Below are 21,349 nucleotides of genomic sequence, written 5' to 3' on the forward strand. Positions count from 1 at the left end.
GCACTACCGCACCTACAGTACAGGTACTCCGGCTTCCGCCTTTTCATTATGCCATGCCCAGGCTCACCCTGGCCGCACGTTTGACGGTCCGCCCGAGCCGTCCTACTTCCAAACGTCAAAATTTCCATCGATTCTGGCCATACGTTATACGGGCAGGCAAGACACACAAAGCTCCTATGTGCACGATTTGTAGTTTTCTAGTCCTCCGCCATAGTCCCTGTCTCCCTGTCTCTTTTACTAACAGGCTTATGCACCGATCTATCAAAGTTTCTCGCGTTAACATCGAATTCTATAGCTGCTCATGCGCCCAAAGGTCCCAAGAAGCGAAACTTTGACATACCTGCCAAACATCCAACCCAACCCCAACCTCATTTGGTCCTCCAGTGGCATACGCAACAGCCGAGTTCAACCACTCGTACTTTGGGCTCGCCGTCTCGAACAGGATGTGCACATGAGGCGCGTGTCCCTTCTCGAAGATCAAGATCGTGGCGTTGTCATCGGTGTGCAACGAGTAGAGGGCGTCTGGGCTGAACACACCCTGGCGTGAGGTCAGGCCCCAGTCGAGACCCTTTCCAACTGTCCCTATTTGTGGTATTAGCGACACAACATTCGTTTGAACGGGTCGCAGTTCCTACCACTGATCTTCGGGCCTACAGCATTCCCGCCCGAGATTGTCAAGAGATCCCTTGTGCCGTAGGGGACAGAACCGATGGAAATGGGCTCTGCGAAGGTCAGATTAACGCTGAAGAGGTAGGTTAGGGTCGGAGGGGCGGGATTGACAGCTAGCGCTGCCACAGCGAGGGCACAGAGGGCAGATAAACTACTAAGGGATAGCATGATGGTGACTGAGTGCTGACTAGGTAACAAAGGGTTGGTTTGGAGCCAACTCCAAAGCTCAGAAAGGAAGCAACAATGATCATTTATACTTGCTGTTTTTCATGTGCCCCCGTCAGCACTACGAGCCGCCACCTCATATCCTCCCGCGTTCGCACAACAGAGTAGCTAACGGCTAAACTGGAACCACAACAGAACCCTGCAGTGATTAGGTGCCCTCTTTTGCCTGAAGCAACCAGCGCATACATCGCAGTCAGATCTGTCTCGCACATCACCGGGAATCCCAAGAGTCCGAGGAGATAGATCACCTCGAGATGAGATCGCCTTGTTCCTGCAGGTAATATCTGAAGCGAGTCGGTTCCTACATAATCCGTGGGACAGTTGGGCCTAGAAGTTCCTATCAATATGTCAAATATCATCAGCGAACAGCTAAAACAATTCATGAGAATACATTATCGCATGCGCAAAAGAAATCGAAGTCAATTGACCGTCTCCTCTACTAAACGCTCAAAGCTATGGATGCCAAAGATAGGAATCCCCTTCCCATCCTATGTGACCAGCCTCAGGCCAGCCACTCCACTCCCATGAATTACTTGCCCATTCCAGACGGGTGTCGACATGCCCCCAAATAGCACCCGATCCTCCTCCCCAGATCTCAATCAGATACCATCAGTTCCATGCCTACCCATCCATTTCCCAAGCAAGATCCATATCATCGCCATTGTTGGTATTCCCCGGTAGTCAAGAAAGCTAGAGCCAGACCCAAGAACCCTGGATGCGGCCACGGCCGAGATCAGCGAGCTGCGAGAAGGCAGCGGGACTGAGATCCAAGCTGCCGGCGGAGCAGGCAGGGCAGCGGTCGACAACGGCGACCTCGACTGACTTGCCCTCGAAGCTGGCGCGGAGGCGGCGACCGCAGAGGGGGTTGTTGTTGGGGTTGCCGCCGGGGGCCCGGGGATCGAAGTCGGCGTGGGAGAGGGTGTCACACGTCAACGAACCAACCACCGTGAACACGGCCAACAACACCGTCGACACCACTGAAAGAGGGGTAACTGCACGCTGTAAGCCAGCGGTCAAAGTGAGGCAGACAATCACAGGCTTCGCGGTTATTAAGAAGATGATATTGGTCAACCTGAGATATTGAAGGACTTCACAGCGGCCTGAGGCTACTGGGCACGGACCACCTGACGATGGATAAATACGCGTCTTTGAGATCTGTCTGTATTCCTAGACCTTCTTCATCCTCATCACGCTCTTCGAGGCCATTGAAGATCATTAGCCTGAATTCAACCATGAGTTCCAAGCCCTGATATTACAGCCCTTGTCACAGAGGGCGACGACGAACTCGCTGTCCTGGTGGAGCTGGCCGCAGGCGCCGAGGCCGACAGAGGGGCCTGTCTAGGTAGTGGTTAGTAACTGGCATTTAGAGTTGTTTGAGATATAGAGTGGAGATACTGTAGTGGGTGAAGTCACCGGAGGCGGCGGCGGCAGCGTTGGTAGGGGCAGCCATGGCAGAGGAGGCGAAGATGGCGACGAGGCCAGCAGCCAAGGTGGTGAAAGAGACCATTTTGACGGTTGTGGAAGGTTGGTTGGTTCTGAGGGGTGAAGGTGAGTTGTGAGAGTTGCTTGAGAGGTCTCAAAGAGTGAAGTGATTGATGTTACTGCGTGGTGAAGAAGAGAAAGGGGAGGCAGTAGAGGTAGGAGAACGATGTCTTTATTGGTTTCTGGAAGAAGTCTCTGGGGGAGGGCGTCGAAGGTCACGATGGGTCATCTGGAGCCCATCCGTACGTACCCCACTCCTTGGGTCAAAGGAAAGGAGCGGTATTTCAGGAGATAGTGGGTCTGTACTTGGGATGAGGCCGGCTATCTCTATCACGAGGTCTCTTTCGGGAGCCATAGGGGGTCATTCCGTTTGCTGCGCCAGGTTCATTACTTGGGATGATCGCCTGGAGTCTTTGTTTCGGAGCTCCTGGAGGTCACGGTAACCTCAGCCCAATGGTGATCGAGATATCAACAAATTCCAGTATAACGGAAAGCAGTGGTCATTTAGTATCTGAGACCCTGCACATTCATTTCTAGTTGCTCCTCCTTTTCCGCCGACAGTCACACCCTGCCATTTGGGGCCGTGAGACCCCCCCTGCCGCTCTGTTGAATCCCGATATCAAGAGCGCTGCTCCGGCTTGCTGGAGCAAATGGCAGAAGAATAAAGAAGGGAATCAGATGGTTTGGGGACCTCGTCTGTTGAGGGTGTCATCTTTCAGCTTGGAGCTCTCATCCGGTTGCTGACAGCTCACGAGAGACCCGAGCGTGGGTTACGGTTGATGCCTCAAGCCCCTTTTTCTTTGTTTACAGCTGTGGACCCATACTTCCATCACGACGGCAACATCCCTTTTGCTGATGTGACACTAGACGTGGAATCATTTCAGGGACTTCTTCAACAACGATGGTCTAAGTTCTTACCATGTATCCAATGCTACGATCGATCTTTGATACTATTCCACGACGAAATACCCAACCTAACCATTATCCATCCAGCGCCGCCTCCAGCGTCATCTTACCCCAAAGCCAGTCATCCACCTCCGACCCCTCCATCCTCGCCACCTCATCAGGGGGAGATCTACCCCTCAACTGCCACGACGCATGTTGAGAAGGGTCCTCCACATACCCCCTCAACTTCGCAACCTCAAGACTATCCTCCCCCTCAATTACAACCCTAACCTCGAGCGCCCGCTGAGCAAAGATCTTGGCCCTCCTCTCATCCGCATACATACACGCAATCTGAAACGCAACAACATGCACCTTCGGAATCGACTGATCCCAGATCCCCTCCTCCCTAAAAACCGCAAACATCTCCCGCAACAGCGCCAGCGCCTTTGCGTAATAGAACGTCCCATTACCATCCTCGAGTTCATGCTCAATCGCCGCAATTTCCAACAACCGCATATCGCTCTCCTCGCTCGCCCCCGGCGGCAAGCCACACAGCTCGCACTCGCAGTGAAAGAAGAAGCAATCCTCCAAAAACTTTTGGCGGTGCACCCGCGGTCCAGTCTGCGTCATGTACGAGACGGTGAGCTCCTCCCCGTCTTGAATATCCCTCAGCGCGTGGATGGTCAACCGCTCGGTCTTGTTATTCCAATTGTAATGTGTGTTGGGCCGGCAAGAGTGATTCATGCGAGACATCTCAAGGAACAGCCCACCCTCCGGTTCGTGGGTGCCAAAGAGGAGGACGTTGGTTTTGGCGATGCCGAAGATGGGCCTGACACCCGATTCTTTGCTGTACGAGTTGCGCAGGGAGACGTAGGCACGCTTCTGGTCCTTGGTTAGGTGGTGAAGCTCCGAGACGATGAGCGCTTCTAAGACGTCGGGACGTATTTCGACAGATGAGACCTGGAATAAGGGCGCTTCGGAGATGATGCGGGTTCCTTTGGGGATTTTGGAGGTGGCGATGAGTCCTCTGCCTTTGCCAGGGACTTCGCGCATGACGTAGGGTTTTGTGGCGGCTTTCTCCATTGTGACTTGGAGATGTCCGGAACGTCGATCAATTGAGAGCGTAGCGAAGTCACCTCCTGTCAAGCAATCGATAGTGATCTTGAGAACCTGGGGAGGACACGAGAGGAGTCGGGATGCTGAAGAAGGAAGTATTTGTGGCCCGTTCTTGATATTTCAGCATCGGCTATGTAGCAGGGAGGAGCAAGAAGGTGTTCAGCCCATCGGCAGGCCAGAAATCTTTTATGTTGGCAGAAGGGATCAAACCATCTTTCACTCGAGTCGGAGACGTGCCTTTGTTTGCTACCAAATACCGGTGGATGTTTGCCAACAAAATTCAGACAGATCTTGTCGGCCCTGTTCAGGTCAATCTTAGTGTATCCATCCATAGATAGGTATGTAAGAAAGAGTAGCACATGGAAAGCGCTTACGCCGTAAGGTCAATCAGAAATACCCAGTGGTTGCAACCTAGGGGCTGGGAACACATATTTGTATTTGAGTCCTCTAGTCTGATCAATATCTCCATCTTATCTCACTGATTTCTTCGGAACGTCTCCTACGCCCCCATTGATAAAGGTGCAGTTTGTGATATTCCTTATCCTGAGTCCAATCGTCACAATTGCAGACGTACGCGAACTCGATCCTCAATGCACAATCTTCAAATGACGCCAGTATAGATCCTTGCAAGGCTTTATCTAACCACCCAGCACATTTACATTTCGGAATGTTGTCATATCGAACTCGTGGGTATCGCTGGTGGTTGAGGGGAGGGGTCGGTTCGACACTTCTTGGTTGGAGAAGGAAACCTCAGGAATGGCAGAAGAAAGCTGATTATTTTCCTGCGTCGGCATACCCGCGATAATAGATAACTGTTGAGATTGCCCTGCGTGGGATTCAACCACCTTGGCTTGCTTTGGTAACCCGACTTCAGGAGATGGCTTCTCGCCTCGGCCCCTCTTTGGTCGACCGCAAGCATCAAAACGCTGTTCGTGGTATGCTCTATCTTGTGTAGAACCAACCCCCGTGAGCGGCAAGACGTTCGAAGGGCTGTAACTTCCAGGTGCAGTATACAGCCCAGCCTGCAGGTATTCTGCCGGCCAATCAACAGGAATGTTAGAAGTAATCGAAGAGAGGCGCTTGTAGGGATCGCAGCTTGTCAGCCCGCTGACATCCGTCGGGTATTTCTTGTCCCAGATCAGATCACCTTCCCGGTCTTCGGGTACATTGGTTCCGAAGCTGGGTAAGCAGGTTGTCAATACGTAATATACAAATGCTGTGCCCCTGATCCCATGGCGATGTACCCGTCATTCTCCATTCCAACCATATATGACATGGACTGTTCGCAAGCAATATTTGCCTGCACCAGACGCCGATTAGTCGGGACGATTCATAAGCACCATTCGATATCCATAGATACATTCTGATCCCGATCCGAATCCTCGTCCTGTTGGGATCTCTTTGATGATGAGAATTCCTTATCAGAATTCTCCACTCCGTAGTTGTCTTTATGGTGGCGAAGTGCAAGCAAGGCAACTTCTTCATGATGGCGTCCGATATGTCGTGTATAGTCCCTCAGGCCAGATAGTTGTTCTTGACACAGGAGGCAAATGGAAACTGTCTCAGAAGCATGCGGGACTTCTCTCAGAGCCTTCTCGACCTCATAACTTTCTGAGCGCAAGGTGTCATGGGCATTGTCCATATGTTCCTTGAGCATCCTCGCTGATAAAATCGTCTCGTTGCATTCGAATGGGCAGAACCAAGAGCGCCAGTGCTGACTTTCGACATGATTTACCCATTCTTGACGTGTGGTATAGTGTGTTTTTGCAGTTTCGCAATCCGGCTCTATGCATACATAAGGCTTGAAGTCGCCAAACACATGTCTTCTGTAATGATGTGTCGAGGGAAATCTTTTGCCATTTCGGACTCGCTCAGGGGTTGTCGCAATAGCAAGAGGCACCCCACCCTCTTTGCTGTTTATGTTATTTTCAATTACATGCTGGTCGAAAATGGAAATCAGAAATAAAATCGGCGGCCAAAAGATACTTAGGGCTTCAGGTCAATACAAACAGCGTAACGGGCTGAGCCCTGTGGTGGCTTCGGCAACGCGCGGCTGTGGTGGAACTGCCGGGTAGGGCGTGGTCTCACCGACAACCCCTGATGAAGCTATTCCCACTTCGCGGGTAGCGCGTGCGCGCCTCGAGCTCCTTAGCGAACTAGGTGAATCTCCCGATAACACGCAGGTTATTTTACGACTTTCTCTCGGCTAATCTAAGCTTCCTAGTATCAAGCGTAGTCGCCGTAAACCTAGGCAGGTTTTCCATTGAACTACTCATAATATAAGGGCCTTCGGCCCCTTTTTAGCGCCGCTCGCAGTGAACCCTAACCCTCAAAGCGCTTTAGACCCAAACGCATTAGCAGTCTCCAGAAGCCAACTCTATCAAGACCCCTATCAAGCATTGTGACTAGTGCTTAAATGAAGCCCGGCCCGGGGTTTGGTGAGCGGCCGGTGATGGAGGTAATTGGGTCGCGATCGAGACCTGATGCTGGACCAGGTCTCTGGATGGTCATATGACGCAGCAATATGGAACCTACCAGGATCTGTGCCAATGTGTCGATACGACATATTACGACCGTCAACGGAGTTCATGGCTTAGCTAGCCCTCAAGCTCTCGCTAGAGATGACGTGTGGCTACAACGCCCCGAAGCTTGGTAGGGTCAATGGAACGTCGGTTAAACACAAATCGGGCTACTGACTGGGGACAGATTGTCGACTTGGTCCACACCAGAGGTGAATACGAGGGCTGAATCCACCAATCATCATCGTTATCGCTTTGCACCTAGGTATTTGCACTGGTAGTTAAATGCTGCGGTCCTGCTTTGTTTCTCTAGTACTTTCACTTTTAAGCAATAGTCCTTCGCAATCGGCTCAAGCACAAGATAACTGGCTCACACTCACTACACTGAACAACTTTCAAACCACATATTCAATTCACGGCACTCCAGCCCGCCAATTGCCAAAATGAAGCTCTCACTTCTTGCACTGGCCAGTGCTACTTCCGCGGCCGTCATCACCACGCGCGATGTTGTTTTCGAAGCCCGCAACTTCACCGCCAGCTGCGTCCCTCACAGCGCCATGTGCTTGTAAGCATTCCGCCCCCCTTGAACTCTCACCACAATTCCTTCCTATCCAACACGTTAATATTAATACGAGACAGCTACTCCCTAAATGCCTTCATGCCCGGAACCATGGACACCCTAGGCTACAACTGCACCGCCTCCGGTGTGGGTGGCGTGGGAATCCTCCCCGAGATCAAAGGCGGCACCTGCCCTCCCTCATCGCGTACTTTCGACGTCCTCCGAAACGCGACCGGTATGACCGTCATCGTCAGTGTTCAAGTCTCTCGTCTTAGCTACACCAGGGGCGCGCATTTCATCCCAAGTGAGCAGATCCAGATCATCAAGGGCGTTACTCCGACTGGGGATTACACAGCCTATGTTGGACCCAAGGACTTTCCGCTGGAGCGGATATGGTAATGCAGGGATGATGGACGTTGAATGCGGGGCATAGGTATGCAAGATGCTCGTGATTATGCAGCACATTGTCACCTGTGGATTTTAGTTGGGTGCAGACGTCATGATAACATGCATCACCTCGTTACTCGATCCCGCGGTAGAACCAAAAATGAAAAAAATTGAAATTAAAAATCGAAAGAACATCCAGACTGTCATTTCCAGGAAAATCCGATGCAGATTTCGGAAGACTTACTGCCAAAAACTGAGGAAGATTTCTCTCTCTCTCTATCTTCTACATTCACACCCCTCAGTCTTCCAATGAACCTGAAGCATGTAAGCGCCGACAGAAAACAAAAATTGAAAATAAAACGGGTGGTAAAAAATATAGGTACTTGGGTACATTGAGCTCGTATTTTCAGGCTCTCCGGCGGAATGATCATGAAGCATAACTTTTTGCATATCTTGACATTTACCACTCCAATCTTTGAAGCCGAAATCATGATCATCTGTGTGCCATCGTGTCACGAACCAACCATATAGCTGATCACGTCTACCAATCGGAGGCAGGAAACAAGATAGCGGGGTAAGACATGGCTCACTGCTTGGCAAAGGTGAGCGGGAGTGAGCTAGGTACGAAGGTACTTAGGGATTCACGGTCTATATATACGGAGGAACTAGACGGCTCGTAGATAGTTCCGTAGTATGCAATCACAGCTTGTATTCACGGTATCTGGTGTTTACATTGAGACATCTTGTTGTGCACGGTTTAGCTGCACCGATCCAATATCTAGAAGTCGTCATTGGTGTCGCTATCCAAATCACAGTTTTTGAGCGGATGACCACGGTTTGAAACCTAGCTTAGGATAGTCGATGACCCTATTTCGAAGCTGCAGAGTTCCGAACCGGCGGTCAGGTTCACATTACGAGAGAATAAATGGTTGTGTAACTAGATTCAAGCTTGTTCAATACACAGCAGAGCAAGCAAGAGGAACAAATATACAAAGTCTACCCCCTTCGGCCAAATGTAGCAGTGATAGTACCGCTGTTGACTCCCACTTGCTGGCCACTATTATTGTTTCCAAAGGTGATTGTGGTTCCCTGGTCTGCTCGGGCATTTGCGGCTGCTGTCTGGATCACGGAGAGCATTTCCTCAAACAGCATGCGCGATTCATGCAGTGCTTTCTTTTCCATCGCAACCTGCTTCGTCGCGCTCGCCTGATCGGCGTCCGTTTCACCCTCGCCCGGCTCTGCTAGGGTAAGCGCTACCAGCTGAGCACTAACTTCGGCCGACTGATCGTTTGTCGCTGTGATTGCATTGTTAACCGCCGTCTCCTTCGTCGATATTATCGTCCTGATCTCTTCGGCCGCTTGAGCCTGCTGCAGGGAGCTGTGTCTAGGACTCATGAGTGCCTATCCGTCTGGGCCTGAACTTTCACCTACAAGGTTGCAATGCTCGTTACAGAGGTCAGCGTGATGTTGCATTGCTGAAGCTGCTTCGATATGGATTTGATGTGGTCCTGTCTGAAGATGCCCAGAGTTGCGCGGTCTCGCCAGGAGAGCGTTCCATCTGTGCTGTGCCGGGTCCAGCGATCGAGAGAGGTCTTGAACCTTTCGCAGGAAGTTATCGTAGCTTTCGACTGGGTAGTAATAGCATCGCCCAGGGATTCCCACTGCAAGTCCGTCACAGCCCCCAACGAGTCAAGAGCAAGTTCCACTGATTGGAGATTGTTGGTGAGCGCCTTCACGGTATTAGGTGCGTCGGCAATGTTCTGCAAGTCCTCTACCAAGAGTCGCACGCAGTGCAGCGTTGGTGCGACAATACCCACGACGCCGGCTGTGATACTGAGAGGATCCATATTGGAGTTGTGAGGATTAACACGTCAACCAAGCTGCCTCGTTGATGCTTACAGGGTGGAAGAAAGCTGGAACCACTGAAGATTAGGCTTGAGTCGCTTAATATATAGCAAGTAAAAAAGTGAAAGACTGGGAAAAATTGGGCGTGTTGGACATCACGAGCTGGGCTGAGCAGCTTTAGACTTGCATGAAGGCGGTCGAGATGCAGCTTCTAGCTTGACTCTGATTTGCGGAACGGTTTTTGTGGAGGCAGTGCAGTGTTAAGTTTTGTCTGGACTTGCGACCGGCAGGGGGATCAATCTCTGTAGAGAGCAGGTCGGACCAACCAAACCGACTGCAGAGATGTCTGCCTCTTTTCTTCAGACGGATTCCCTTTTACAGTTGAGGCTGAGTAATGCGGCGATACGCCCGCCAATGACCGGCATCGAATGCTATGAGAAGAAGAATTGCCAAGCAACTCTGCAAATATAAAAAATGCCCACTTCCGATCTTCGCCTCCATCCACGAGGTTACAAAACACACAAATGGCTCGATCTTGACGTTACTTACCTCATCGTGAAACCCAAGTTTTCTCTACGCTTCCGCCACGCTGACGAGCTCAGGATAGAAAGTGCAATGTCAGACAGTTATCGTTTCGGCGACTATAACAATGGTTCCCAGGTGGGGACCAACAGGGGGACGATCTACAATACTTTCCTGCAGGCGCCAGGTAAGATTACCAGAGCGCTGTGAGAGTCGAGGGGTGCACCGCTAAATTCCCCAGAACGATCAGAAACCCCGCCGCGGCCATTCGCGACCATCCCCTTCTCCCCCGATCCCGATTTTGTCAACCGCGGAGACATTCTCGAGCAAATCGACCGGCGATGTTCCGAGCCCGCCGCTCGTGTGGCCCTCGTAGGCTTGGGCGGTATCGGCAAGTCGCAGCTGGCCATCGAGTTCGCTCACCGGATCACTGAAAAGCAGCCGGACATATGGGTATTCTGGGTCCACGCTGGAATGTATGAGCGCGTCGAGGATGGCTTCAGGACGATTGCCAACACTGTCAAGCTGGCCGGCCGGAACGAGCCCAAGGCCAACATCCCAGAGCTTGTGTACAGCTGGCTGTCCAACGAACGGAACGGCAGATGGATCATGATCCTTGACAGCGCTGACGACCGCGATGTGTTCGACAACGCGAATATTGCCCACGGCACGACCAGCGGCAATGAGCGCGAGAGGCGGCCGTTTGCGACATACCTACCGCAGAGCCAAAATGGATCGATTATTGTCACAACACGTAACAGGGAGTTAGCATTCAGACTGACCGGGCGCCGTCAAAATATGATCGAAGTCGGACCGATGGCGCAGACAGATGCCCTCGCACTCCTGGAGAAGAAGCTAGGATCGCCCGCGGATCTAGATGTGGCGGCCGATCTCGTACAGGCGCTCGACCTCGTTCCGTTGGCCATTAGCCAGGCTGCCGCCTACATACAGGCAAGGGCGCCGCGGAGCTCGCCCGAGAACTACCTAGCTGAGTTCCGGAAGAGTGAGCATAGAAAGAGCAGTCTTTTACAGTACGATGCTGGGGACCTACGACGGGATGGAGGCGCATCGAACGCGGTTCTTACCACATGGCAAATATCTTTTGACTACATCCGGTCTAAGCGGCCATCTGCGGCGGATCTCTTGTCACTTATGAGCTTTTTCGACCGGCAAGGTATCCCTGGTTGGGTTTTAAAACCTCCTAGAGTTACTAAGGAGGATATTCCAGGACGGCGTATAGACGAGGACGGAGATACAGACTTTGATAACGGCAGAAGTGCTACAGATGGTGCCGTAGATGATGACATGGATAGTGACACAGATAGTGACCTCACGGATGATAGTGCAGATACCACTGATGATGGATTCGAAGATGATGTGGCGATACTGAGAGACTACTGCCTTATAGCGACGACTGAGATGGACGAGTTTGAGATGCACGGGCTTGTGCAGTTCTCAACAAGGAAGTGGCTGGAACAATGGGGGCAGCAGGAGACGTTCAAACAGAAGTTTATCGAGCGAATGGCAGCGTCATTCCCAACTGGAGACTACAAGAACTGGACTACTTGTCGAAATCTCTTCGCACACGTTCAAGTAGCCGTCGCTTACCAACCCAGCGACGATAGGAACGACATATGGGCGACACTTTTGTATAATGGGGGTTGGTTTGCATGGTCGCAAGGGAGATACGAGGTGGCACAGCAGATAGTAGGCAAAGCGAGACGAGCCCGCGAGAATAGACTGGGAAAAGAGGATACGGCGAGTCTAGATAGTATGTCACTATTTGCTCTGATCCTTTTGGACCGAGGCCAGTGGGAGGAGGCCGAGAAGCTGTTTGTGCAGGTGATGGAGACTCGCAAGACCAAGCTTGGGGCCGATCACCCAGATACGCTGACGAGCATGGCCAACCTAGCGTCGACATTTTGGAACCAGGGCCGGTGGGAGGAGGCCGAGAAGCTGTTTGTGCAGGTAATGGAGACTCGCAAGACCAAGCTTGGGGCCGATCACCCAGATACGCTATCGAGCATGGCCAACCTAGCGTCGACATACAGGAACCAGGGCCGGTGGGAGGAGGCCGAGAAGCTGGAGGTGCAGGTGATGGAGACTCGCAAGACCAAGCTTGGGGCCGATCACCCAGATACGCTGTCGAGCATGGCCAACCTAGCGTCGACATTTTGGAACCAAGGCCGGTGGGAGGAGGCCGAGAAGCTGGACGTGCAGGTGATGGAGACTCGCAAGACCAAGCTTGGGGCCGATCACCCTTCTACGCTGACGAGCGTGGCCAACCTAGCGTCGACATACAGGAACCAGGGCCGGTGGGAGGAGGCCGAGAAGCTGGAGGTGCAGGTGATGGAGACTCGCAAGACCAAGCTTGGGGCCGATCACCCAGATACGCTGACGAGCATGGCCAACCTAGCGTCGACATACAGGAACCAGGGCCGGTGGGGGGAGGCCGAGAAGCTGGACGTGCAGGTGATGGAGATTCGCAAGACCAAGCTTGGGACCGATCACCCTTCTACGCTGACGAGCATGGCCAACCTAGCGTCGACATTTTGGAACCAGGGCCGGTGGGAGGAGGCCGAGAAGCTGGAGGTGCAAGTGATGGAGACGAGCAAGACCAAGCTTGGGGCCGATCACCCTTCTACGCTGACGAGCATGGCCAACCTAGCGTCGACATACAGGAACCAGGGCCGGTGGGAGGAGGCCGAGAAGCTGGAGGTGCAGGTGATGGAGATTCGCAAGACCAAGCTTGGGGCCGATCACCCAGATACGCTGACGAGCATGGCCAACCTAGCGTCGACATACAGGAACCAGGGCCGGTGGGGGGAGGCCGAGAAGCTGGAGGTGCAGGTGATGGAGATTCGCAAGACCAAGCTTGGGGCCGGTCACCCTTCTACGCTGTCGAGCATGGCCAACCTAGCATCGACATACAGGAACCAGGGCCGGTGGGAGGAGGCCGAGAAGCTGGAGGTGCAGGTGATGGAGATTCGCAAGACCAAGCTTGGGGTCGATCACCCTTCTACGCTGTCGAGCATGGCCAACCTCGCTTTTACTTGGAAAAGCCAAGGTCGACACTCGACCGCTTTAGCACTAATGAAGGACTGTGCCCAGGCTCGGCAGCGACGACTTGGTGCAGAGCATCCAGACACCCTGTCGTCTTTGGCCACCGTCACCAAGTGGGGTAGCTAGAACATGTTTCTTAGTTTCGTTTTTATGGTCTACTGTATCTGGATAATGTACTTTGACTTTTGCTTTTGTGATACCCAGTTGCCCAATTTTGAAGCTGGGATGTAGCTGTGCAAAGTGAGCCCAGATACATTGTTGCCAGCCGCAGCCAAGGATGAAGCCGGCCCGTGAGGAGACAGTTTCAACATTGAAATTATGGACACAAATTTCGGTCCCTTCCTATTATTATCAGACGGATTGTAGTACAATCCGTTGAAAAGTGTATCAAAAGTTCCGCTGCACTTTGGAAGCAGGGGGTACCTGTCACGGGCAGGACAGGTTGACGGATTAATGACAGTAATATTCAGCTAAGCTACAGTCTGGGCTCTATTCCGTCGGGTACGGGCAGGCTCTATTGTGAAGACGTAGCTCAAAGAGCTACAAACAGGTCTCGCGACAGCGTGATGCGAAGTCATTCAAGTCGCATTGGCCCGTGCTCTGGACGAGCCAAGCTCCAATGGATCAACGACGGTCACGGTGCAACCGCCGTGACACAAGTGAAGGTATAAAGGTTATACTTGTCACGGGAGAGGTAGATAGTGGAGGCAAGCTACGATAAGTCTTACCAATTTGATTAAATAGTAAGCTGAAGGGGCAAAAACGGAAAGCAAACAAAGCCTGGCTGCAAGCATGGCTTTAGATATGGGCAAGCTTGGACCTGTGAAAGCATCCACGTGACACTCACGTGGCCTGTGCTGTAGACCAACATGTCCTGAGCCAGGGCCGTGACATCAACCCCCCCTTCAAAATCCCGAATTCGTCCTCGAATTCGCTCCAAATACCGCTCAAACGCTCTCATATCTCACAAAGATCACTCTCAAAACTCCATCCACACAATCTGATTTAAGATCTCCACCTGGCCAGCGGTTTGCGAATGACCAGCCGTGGAAAGGCGCCAGGTGACTCCCATGATCTTGCTCAGTTCGTCAGTAAAGTTGGACACAAATTGGGGTCCTCTGTCCGATACAACGGTGTCGGGAAACTGGAAAATACGGAAAGGACCTTTGTAGTACATCTTGGCGGCATCGCGGGCCGTGGCATTGACGAAGCATGGTGTTGCCCAAGTCGCTTTGCTCAACCGATCAACGATGACCATCAGGTTGTCGTATCGATTCTTGTCCTTCGGCATTGACTTGAAGTCTACTGCCAAATCCTTCCATCCTCGTTCAGGCACCGGGAGCGGGTGTAGGAAACCTGGCGTTTTGTCCCTTGGAACCTTTGAGGCTCGGCACATCAGGCAATTGGAGACATATTTGTCAGAATCTATGGATATACCTGGCCACCAGTAATGAGTTTGAATCAAAGACCTCGTCTTATTTCTCCCTGGGTGGGCAGTCGTCTTTCTGGCGTGCACTTCGTCGAGCACTCTGGCGCGCATGCCGTCCTCCTCGGGGACCACCAGACCTCCCTGGTACAACAATATCGAATTATTCGACAGGAAAAACGGTCCCTCATTCTTCCTGGCCCTTTCTCTGTAAGACTCCAGCGAGGTTGTGGACTTGTTCGCATGAAGATCGCATCAATGAGGTCGTGGCCGGTCAATCTTCGCAACCACTGTGCGGGCGTTTCGGCACACTGTATCCCTCCACATTAGCTCTCGGCTCGAACAGCGGCTTGATACGTCTGTTTGTGATGGCGGAGTCGATGCCGCAATACCACCCCTTAGCAGGACCGGCGTCACCGATGACAACATGAGCAAAACCCAGACGCCGTCACTGGAGCTCAAGCTGGAGGATCAGGAGTCCGCAGATGCAGGTACGCTGGTATCCAAATATGATGCCTGGGAATTCATTTCCAACAACGCCACGGACAACCATCAAGTCACGATTACCCCCACTCGAAAAGAGTTGAAAAGGAGGAAGGCCAGTCTCGACCCCGACGGCAGCGTTTACGCAAAAAGAACGGAAGTGGATTACTTCGGGGCCAATTGTAGAGGATAATTGGAATGCATGCCGGCAGACGCTCGAGGGTGATTACAGTAACGCCAGGTCGGTAGCGTCTTCCCTCGATTCGAAGCTGATCGCATCCAAATTAGACGATGCCAATCCCCCACATTACCAAGGCTATAGCATTGGCTTGAGCAACAGATCGATTACGAAGGACTCAGAAAACCGGCTATGGCTGCCTCTGGAATATCAGCCAAGCTGTTCTGCTGTAGCGGCATCAACAGTTGCTATTGGCTGTTCTTCGGGACGCGTCCTAACTATCACGTTCACGACAGACACCTAAGCTGATCTTTCATTCTTTCTCTCTCTCTTTTTTTTCTATCATAGCGTGACACAGGAGGGGTCTGGGGGGCGCCGTTAATTTATAGCCCGTCGCAATACTCTAGATCCTTCTAGATCCCGCCTCTTTCATCCATTCGAGTATTCTGTTTCGCCATGTAGACAGGTGGCTCTAGAACACTTGGTAGAAACGTCATTTGGCCCACTCGAACAACTCGAGATCGGGCTAGTTGGCTTGACGTAGTTTCAAGCGCCACAACAAACTTTATTTGATCAGGTTTCCTTTAGCAGCCGCGAGGCATTTCATTGTCCGCCTCAATTACAACCATTGATTGTGCAGGTAGATAGCGGTTAGGCCGTGATGCGGCTGATTACTTGTTTGCCGTGTGGCATTAAGTCTTACTTGTAGCCTGGTGTTAATTTCATTGGCATGATCCTTGAGTATACGCTGCTCATATTTCTTCTTTATCATACGAGACAGCTCCCAAGATAATTTAACTGCAGTAACTAAGCCTGTGAGAGCGGCAGCTGATGCTAAGGGAACTAGGGAGGTATGACGCCATAACTGCTAATTTGTTGATTGAATGCGATAAAGGAGCTTAGGTAGGTATGTAAATATAAAACGAAACTGTAGTCAAGACAAGCAGTATGTTGGTTTATCGCACGATGCAACTAGGCCTTTACCTTGATTTTCAAATTTGGTATTCGAACTTAAGCTAGTTAATTTGGACATTTCGAAATCAAACACATTTTTTCCAGGCTGAAATGGGCAGGAGGGTAGGGTGGAAGAGGTAGTGCTGCTCCTAACTACACACCCCACCCAAGTCCAAAAGCGGCAATACATTTCCCTTGACCGGGAAGAACAAAATAGGCAAACAGAACACCCTGCCTGGTTGCTCGAAGGAGATCACCTGGAGCTCCCATGGTGAGGTTGGCTGGAATCTAACAGTTACCAAACGCAACAATACTGAGTGTTCCACCGCTGGTAGTCAAATGCTTGGCCTAAAATAAAGAAAGTAAAGGTTTGCACTACCGTAGAATCTCGCGAAAGTCGGATTTTCCTTGTGGCTGGACCTAATAGATGAGCGAATCGTGGTTTTCGGCGATAAGTCTGAGTAGTGTGGAGCAGAATAGCATCTCAGATATCACGGCAAGGCTCGTGTGAGCAGTATGGAGTTGATGGGAGAGCTATGTACTGGGGTGGTAGTTAAGGTGGATGCTTGAGAGCTTAGTAAGTGGGTTTGACATGCGGATGGAATGCTCTGGTGGGATATAAATACGGTCCTGTACGCTCCTTTTGAACTTTTCCTTTTGTTTAGTTAATATTATCAGTTCAATATATGCTTTAAGATAACTGCGTGGGTTCTAATCTCCATAAGTAGTATGTTGAGATGCGTTTGTACGGGCGCATCTCCAACATGCTAGGCTAACATAGTATGGATATGCGAGTGTTGCTATTTGTCCTAGACCTTAAGAATGTACGTAAGGATTAACATCAACTTAGCACCCCAAGGCATTAATTACTCTATAAAAAACTAAGAACAGCCAGCAAACGGGAGACCGATGTCACCTTGTTATAAACATTACCTTGTGTTGGGTCAACACCTTGCAGACTCACCAAGATGGTCCACGGCGTCTCCACACAACACGACGAACGATAGGACGGTCGCAAGTCGCAACCTGCGGTGTCTAGCACAGAGAGCGTGGTGCGCTCTTCACTCGACGCTTGCTCTCAGTTTGAGGGGCGCTTGGAAGAATTCGGCCAGAGGAGAGTGGCCATCCTGCGCATTGATATCTGCGCCCTTCTCCACCAGCATCTGGGCGACCTTCTTGTAGCCTCCAGAGGAAGTGGCCTGGAGTTGGGTCATGGAGCTCGGCCGAGATGTCGGTGTCAGGAGCAACGCCTGATTGATGTATTTTAAATCTATCCCCTGTGCTACAATCGCAAGAACCCAGTTTCTACCTACACATCAGGGTTGGCCTCCAAAACTCTATCAAACTCGTGACTTTGACACCCAGGCGATCGTTGTCGAGGTCACGAAGCGCAAAGGTTCCATCAAGCTGATACAGCTGATAGAACAACCCAATGTAGCTCCCGTAGTCGCTGTAAGCGCCTTGGCTCCTCGCCGTAAGAGCTGTCTCCCTCAACTCATCCAAACTTCCCTTCATGTTCATATGAACTTCTGTTCCCCGGACCTCCTTGTAGATCCTCGCAACGTCGTTCGCTGAGTACTCACCCGAGCACACACTCCAGAATCCTCCTTGAGAAGCATTTTCCTGCTCAAGAATCACAGTCGTGAACTCCGCGGCGTCACGCTCGGTTGTGAGGTTCCATTTCTCGTTTCCTGTGCCCCAGACATCCATAGCCTTGCGCTCAGGGTCCCAGACGCCGTCGTGGGCCGGGGAGAAGGTGCCATGGCCAGGAACGGAAAAGAACACCTCAGTAAGTGCGCCCGTCAGGATGTAGATCGGTTTAATCATGGAGCTCAACTGGACCTGCTGGTGGAAGCAGAGGCAGGGGTCATAACTTTGGTGCATGCCCAACTTGATTTGTCTCCAGTCGCAGTTCCAGGTGGCGGCCACAAAACGCTGTATGCCAGCACGTTCCGCGGCACGTAGGAGGATCAACTGGCCATCCAGGTGCAATTCGGGCATTCCCTGGTACGCGCAAATGACTGCGTCGACTCCATCACAAGCGCGTTCGATGGCTTCGATGTCGTAGTAGGTCTTGAGCTCCATAAAGCTATGGAGCTTTTTCTTGCGGGCAGCATCTAGCTTGGATGGATTGCGTGCAAGACCGCGAATTTGGTGACCGTGAGCGAACAAGGCGTCGATGAGGTTGAGGCCGAGATTACCCGTGACGCCAGCAACGAGAACAAGCATGGAGAATGTAGGTGTAAATGTTGTAGACTTGAATGATGATTGCGAATAGAGAATAGATCTGATGTCCCAAGATGTAGCATTCTTTATAAATAAATGTTGCTTCGTTGCTGTGGAACGTATGGTCCTGGAGCAAAGCTAACCCCGGAGTTAACGAAGAATGTCCAAGGTCGAGACTCGGAGAGATTGCTAAGCATAGGCGGAAAGATCCGAATGATCTTCCTACCATGATAGTACAGGTACAGTAACCAAATCGCTGATAACCCACGTTACAATGTATTTGTTCAATTTCTGCACAGTCCATTGCTATTCAGGGAAAACTGAAGCAGTCTCTGACTAATAACAAAGGGGCTAGTTACGTTTAGGCTCCATCCTAACAAATCAGGGAGAGATGATAAATCAGAATTGAAGACGGCTGATGTAATGAGAAATAGGGCGGGTAGGCGCCCGAAGCTAGGAACTTAAGTTTTGCGTAAGCTTCGCGCTTGAGTCATGTCGGCGTAACTATTTGTTCCGTATGCGCTAATAGTATCGGCGACGGCCTAGGACCTGCTACCTACTTAAAGCTATTTGGCGCTCGCTGTCTAACTATCTTGATTCATGTGGCTTAAGGCTCTCGACATTACAGTACATCTTCCATTCGTATGTTCCTGTTATAACTCTAGTGTTTATATCACAGCATCATTTTCATTTCCAAAACCTCTACCATGTCCGACCAAAACTTGGTTCACTACGTCACCGTCACGCGCGATATCGATGCACCAATCGGTGAGGTGTGGGGTATTGTGGCTGGATTTGGGGCTGAACGCCCTTGGTATCCAGGTGCTAAGAAAGTCAGCCTAAAAGGCTTCGGGATTGGAAGTGTCCGCACCTTTACCTACGAGTATCCTGCCGGCAAGAACAAAGGAGAAGGATATGTTTTCACCGAGGAGTTAACTGCATACGATGCCGACAAGCACTCTATGACCTTTAGAGTCAGGAGGCCCGATTACCCGGACATGATTGCGTACGGAACAACTGTTCTGGACTCTCTCGGACCTACGAAAACGCGCTTCCGTTGGATCGCTGAGGGTGGTTCTCTGCCTGAGGAGTACATGAAGGTTCTCCAGGAGGATCTGAACGAGCGTTTCGATGGTCTCATTGTTGCTATTGCCAACCAGTTGGTTTAGTATGTACCCACAGTCCAAGCTTTTAGAACGAACTCGTCTAACACTGGACGTCGTCAGGGACGGAATGTTCCTTAAAGCGGCTAGTTAGCTGTTACTGAAGAAGGCTCAGGACTTGTTATGGACGTGTTTTGTTCCAACGTCGGCATCGGCCGGCTGATGACTTCAGCCTTGCAGCTGCCGACCGGCTCTACGGGACTACATCTTGTTGGATGTTGTGGATACCTCGGCAGCTCGGAACAGTTGGATCTGGGTGGAACCTGGTGGCTGGGAACTCGGGGGTTCGCGGCACGTAGCTATTTTGCAGGGTCTGGGAGCATCCCACGCAGTTTGACCGAACACAGTTCTCTGGCACCATCTCGATCATGACTACCTTCAGTTGAAACCTCTGAGCTGCTCTCAAGCACCCCAAAACCTCGCTGTTGTAAGCTCCTATTTGTGATAACCGTGGAATCGTGGCCGTTGGGGGTTGTCGCCTCTGTCGAACCTTGGCGAGCTAACGCACTGCAAGGATCCATTTGGGCCGTTGTGGAAAGATCCCATCATCCACAGCAAGGTCAGGGGTCGGCTGTAGAAATCACAGGGTGTGTTTGAACAAAACATTCAAGACCTGAAGGAAGCTGTGAAGGAGATCCAAGAAAAGCTAAAGATTGAGAGAGACGATAAAGTAAGGTATCTAATCGAATATATTTAATCATGTGCTAACTTCCAGGAAGATTGGAAAGACACCATGAACATCAAGCTGCACTTCAACCGTGTGACGTTTCTGCTCTACCAGTCAACCTACCAAGCTACCAAGATCTTATTGACCGAATGAGACACGCCGTTTCGAGTCTTGAAAGTGTCATGTCCTCCAATGCGAAGTTGGGGCCAGAACGCCAGCAACGATCGCAGCGCAAAATTCTCAAACTTGGCCGCCGCATAGCGAACAGTCTGCTCGATGTTTTTCGCTTAGCGATTTCTTGTGACTGCCAGGTACCGCACGACGTGGGTGTGCAGTTGTCGCGCACCCCAATCACGTGCCCGGAGACGACGATGACATGATTCTTACCAGTCTTGAATTCCACGTGGTCCTATCATACGCAGCGCCGAATCATGATTCACATCAACCAGACAACCCATCCGGGATAATATGCAACAAGAAATGGCGTGAGCTTCTCGTTTAACAGGAAGCTCGCCTCCCCAGGCTGGCAGCAGCACCCTCTCCAAACATCCTTCTCCTCCAGTCTGCTAGAGGCAGAAGTGTCAGATTTATGACGGAGACGGGCTTGGAACCCAAGAGTCCTTCAACTGGTCAGACATTTCCCCATGCATCATTTCGCTCAAGCGTCCGGTTTGCTTCTCGCACTCACAATTCTCCGCCCATGACGTTGAGGAGAGCAACCCCAGCCTCAAATTCCAGAGTCGACTGTCTGCCCGGTTTAGCGACAACATCTACAGCAACCCCACGATACAAGAAATGTGCGGAATGATGCGTAGAATTGGGAATCCACGGGTCGGGGAATGCTGTGGCTGTATATTTGACTGTCTTACTCGGAGAGGAAACAGATACAACATCCGCCCCCACAGTAGCCTTGGGGAGAAAGGAAGCTGGTCCTTGGTCTCCTTGAAGACAGTTTTGTCTGATACTCAGCGACGACAGCT

At 51.4% G+C, this 21,349-nt stretch overlaps 6 protein-coding genes across 6 annotated transcripts; 2 read left to right on the plus strand and 4 right to left on the minus strand.

Moving 5' to 3' along the window:
* Positions 1–234: 234 nt before the first annotated feature.
* QC762_500462 (uncharacterized protein) lies at positions 235–837 on the minus strand (the record flags this gene model as incomplete). The annotated part of the gene is made up of 3 exons (XM_062890477.1): positions 235–237; positions 341–582; positions 636–837. The coding sequence occupies 3 exons, from the start codon at positions 835–837 to the stop codon at positions 235–237; spliced, it is 447 nt and encodes a 148-aa protein (XP_062741732.1).
* A 747-nt stretch (positions 838–1,584) lies between these two features.
* QC762_500460 (uncharacterized protein) lies at positions 1,585–2,401 on the minus strand (the record flags this gene model as incomplete). The annotated part of the gene is made up of 3 exons (XM_062890476.1): positions 1,585–1,871; positions 2,151–2,228; positions 2,290–2,401. The coding sequence occupies 3 exons, from the start codon at positions 2,399–2,401 to the stop codon at positions 1,585–1,587; spliced, it is 477 nt and encodes a 158-aa protein (XP_062741733.1).
* A 956-nt stretch (positions 2,402–3,357) lies between these two features.
* QC762_500450 (uncharacterized protein) lies at positions 3,358–4,344 on the minus strand (the record flags this gene model as incomplete). Its single annotated transcript, XM_062890475.1, has 1 exon — positions 3,358–4,344. One exon carries the CDS (start codon positions 4,342–4,344, stop codon positions 3,358–3,360), a length of 987 nt encoding a protein of 328 aa, XP_062741734.1.
* A 2,776-nt stretch (positions 4,345–7,120) lies between these two features.
* QC762_0076490 (uncharacterized protein) lies at positions 7,121–7,949 on the plus strand. Its single transcript, XM_062883822.1, has 2 exons — positions 7,121–7,461; positions 7,536–7,949. The coding sequence occupies exons 1-2, from the start codon at positions 7,340–7,342 to the stop codon at positions 7,852–7,854; spliced, it is 441 nt and encodes a 146-aa protein (XP_062741735.1). The 5' UTR covers positions 7,121–7,339; the 3' UTR covers positions 7,855–7,949.
* Positions 7,950–8,735: 786 nt separating this feature from the next.
* On the minus strand, positions 8,736–10,013 carry QC762_0076500 (uncharacterized protein). Its single transcript, XM_062883823.1, has 2 exons — positions 9,274–10,013; positions 8,736–9,226 (listed from the first exon to the last, which is right to left on the minus strand). Exons 1-2 carry the CDS (start codon positions 9,687–9,689, stop codon positions 8,839–8,841), a joined length of 804 nt encoding a protein of 267 aa, XP_062741736.1. The 5' UTR covers positions 9,690–10,013; the 3' UTR covers positions 8,736–8,838.
* A 2,095-nt stretch (positions 10,014–12,108) lies between these two features.
* Positions 12,109–13,398, plus strand: QC762_0076510 (uncharacterized protein; the record flags this gene model as incomplete). The annotated part of the gene is made up of 3 exons (XM_062883824.1): positions 12,109–12,237; positions 12,363–12,933; positions 13,130–13,398. 3 exons carry the CDS (start codon positions 12,109–12,111, stop codon positions 13,396–13,398), a joined length of 969 nt encoding a protein of 322 aa, XP_062741737.1.
* Between the last annotated feature and the right edge of the window lie 7,951 nt (positions 13,399–21,349).

The sequence above is a fragment of the Podospora pseudocomata genome, chromosome 5, assembly GCF_035222375.1.
Source record: "Podospora pseudocomata strain CBS 415.72m chromosome 5, whole genome shotgun sequence".
Taxonomy (NCBI): domain Eukaryota; kingdom Fungi; phylum Ascomycota; class Sordariomycetes; order Sordariales; family Podosporaceae; genus Podospora; species Podospora pseudocomata.